The sequence below is a fragment of the Phalaenopsis equestris genome, unplaced genomic scaffold (genome assembly GCF_001263595.1).
Source record: "Phalaenopsis equestris unplaced genomic scaffold, ASM126359v1 Scaffold000294, whole genome shotgun sequence".
NCBI lineage: Eukaryota > Viridiplantae > Streptophyta > Magnoliopsida > Asparagales > Orchidaceae > Phalaenopsis > Phalaenopsis equestris.
The window spans coordinates 542,344-544,573 of NW_018164736.1; the positions used below are offsets into that span (position 1 = coordinate 542,344).

A 2,230-nucleotide genomic window follows, 5' to 3' on the forward strand; every position below is an offset into this window, starting at 1 on the left:
CAACCAGATAGTTTATTTGTAATGCTTCAATTATGGTTTTTGGTTGATATTGATTCCTTGTGTGATTTTGATGAATCTTACGTATCGGTGGCAATATTCCTCGTGTGATTTTGATGAATCTTACGTATCGGTGGCAATTCTCTGCTGCAGCACAAGTTGTTGTCTGACTAGTTACTACAAAGGCATTTCACTCCTCCAGTTGTCTACATTTGGATGTCTATATAACAATAGTATATTTTACAGCATATACTTCTATACCATGATGGCATCACCATAAGAGAGCTATTTCTACATCTTCATGGATTTTCGGCTACTTATTTGGTCTTGATTATTTCACGCACTTATTTGGTTTTAGTTCCGCTACCCTTATCAAAAAATACATTCCCTCATAATATAGAGCAAAAAATACAAACAAATGAGTTCTTCCAAAAGCATAAAGGCCCTATTGATCGCTCCTGACTGAAATCATATTAATCAATACCATATTTTTTTCTTCCCATTATTGTTTAGGTACAAATTTGAAGACAAAGAATTAGAAAACCAATTTTAATATCAAACAACATTCTTGTCATCATCAAGGGGATTGCATGAGAACTCTTTTATCTTTTGATAAACCCTAGATGCCCTTGAAGCAGAAATGCATGAACAATTATCTCATTCAAACGTTTAATCTGCATTATATAAAACTCAACATGACATCACAAGTCAACCAAGCAAAACAGATTCAAGCATGAGATGCTCGGCCATAAATCAAACTGGCCAGAATCCTATTAAAACCCGGCAGAGAAAATCATATAAACCAAAACCTTGGCATCATAGAAAGCGTATGAGAAAATAGATGTTTATCTCTTACTAGAAATTGGAAAGATGACAGTCATAGCCGAACAACAACCAAGTAAAACCACATCCCGCCTCAAAGAACCAGCTTTACAGAGGGGCGATAAAGAGGCGGATGAAGCACGACTGCAGCATTTTCGAATTGGAACACGTCTTCTTCCCCTACAACCATGTTTGTTCAATCCCATCATAAACTTAGATAATGTTTTGAAACTGTAATAAATGTGTCTTACGGAGAGGAAGGGGAAGGGGTGAGAGTGAGAGAGAGAGAGCTGTATTGGGGAAAGGGAGACGCCGGCCAACTAGTGAGAGATGGCGGACGAAGGAAAGCCGTTGTCATAGATATAGATTATATCTTGCGGAGAGAGGATTTGAGATTACGCAGAAGAGGAAGACGATGAAGTTCAGTGGCTACAAATTGAGAAGAATGACGACCTGAAGCTTGTGAAAATCAGACGCTACATCGAATTGGAAGAAGAATGAACGCATTACGATTAATAAATTTTAATATAATTTTAATAATTTACATAATATAATAATAATGATAATGTAATGAGATTATTTTTGTACTACAGTAAAAAATATTCTAATCTAGACATTTCACTGAATCGGTTCCTTAGTTTGTAGTTGAACCCTAAATTTTCAACAAATAATTTTTAGCTTGGATCAAATCGAATATCAATTATAAGTAGGGTGGTTAATCATTCAATCTCAAAATTGATTTGACTTCAATCTAAGATTAAATTTATGCCATATTATAACAGTTGTGATAGAAAAGACTGAACTTATTATCGTAATATCAAATGATATATTGCAAATTGGTATGAGTGAGAGTGCCGAACCTTTTATTTCCTGCACTTCCTCCATTGTCGCCTCCATCTGTATCGAATTATGAGAATTTTGTGATCCATTTTCCTTCTTTCCTCGCAATCAGCCGCATCTCAAATCACGTGAGTTTCCCTTGCTTTCTCTCTTGCCGCATTCCCTGTTTAGAGATGTGTGACTTCTCAATTCCTCGTCATTGTCTTCATGATCAACATATTTAGCAATTTCTTCTGTATTTGTTCATAAGCAACAACTCCTCAACTGCATCAGAGATGTGTGACTTCTCTATTCCTCGTCATTGTCTTCCTGATCAACATATTTAGCAATTTCTTATGTATTTGTTCATAAGCAACAACTCCTCAACTGCATACTTTCTCAATTAAAGAGGGTCGACAGTTAAGGCATCGGACAAGTTGTAGTAGAACTACGTCCTGTAGCTGTAAATCATCTTCAATCGAGCGTTCTTTCTTCTTCCTACAACCCTTGCATCTATCACCTTCCTCGTTTTCTTCTTCCTTCAAACTTGCAGCTACCTATCCTCTTTTGTTGTCATATTACTCAATGTCAC

General features: G+C 36.2%; 1 protein-coding gene across 4 annotated transcripts in view; it reads right to left on the bottom strand.

Moving 5' to 3' along the window:
• The window catches only part of LOC110025183 (psbP domain-containing protein 5, chloroplastic), a 32,286-nt gene extending 30,390 nt beyond the window's left edge, over positions 1 to 1,896 (bottom strand). For 2 of the 4 annotated variants that reach the window (XM_020725495.1, XM_020725497.1), the window contains exons 1-2: positions 1,071 to 1,316; positions 854 to 999 (exon numbers count right to left, since the gene is read on the bottom strand). In XM_020725495.1, coding sequence (XP_020581154.1) covers positions 854 to 999; positions 1,071 to 1,177 — 253 coding nt within the window. In that variant the 5' untranslated portion in view covers positions 1,178 to 1,316. Of the gene's footprint in view, positions 1 to 853; positions 1,000 to 1,070; positions 1,317 to 1,679 lie in introns of those variants that run through there. The other 2 variants (XM_020725496.1, XM_020725498.1) reach the window with 2 other exon arrangements.
• Between the last annotated feature and the right edge of the window lie 334 nt (positions 1,897 to 2,230).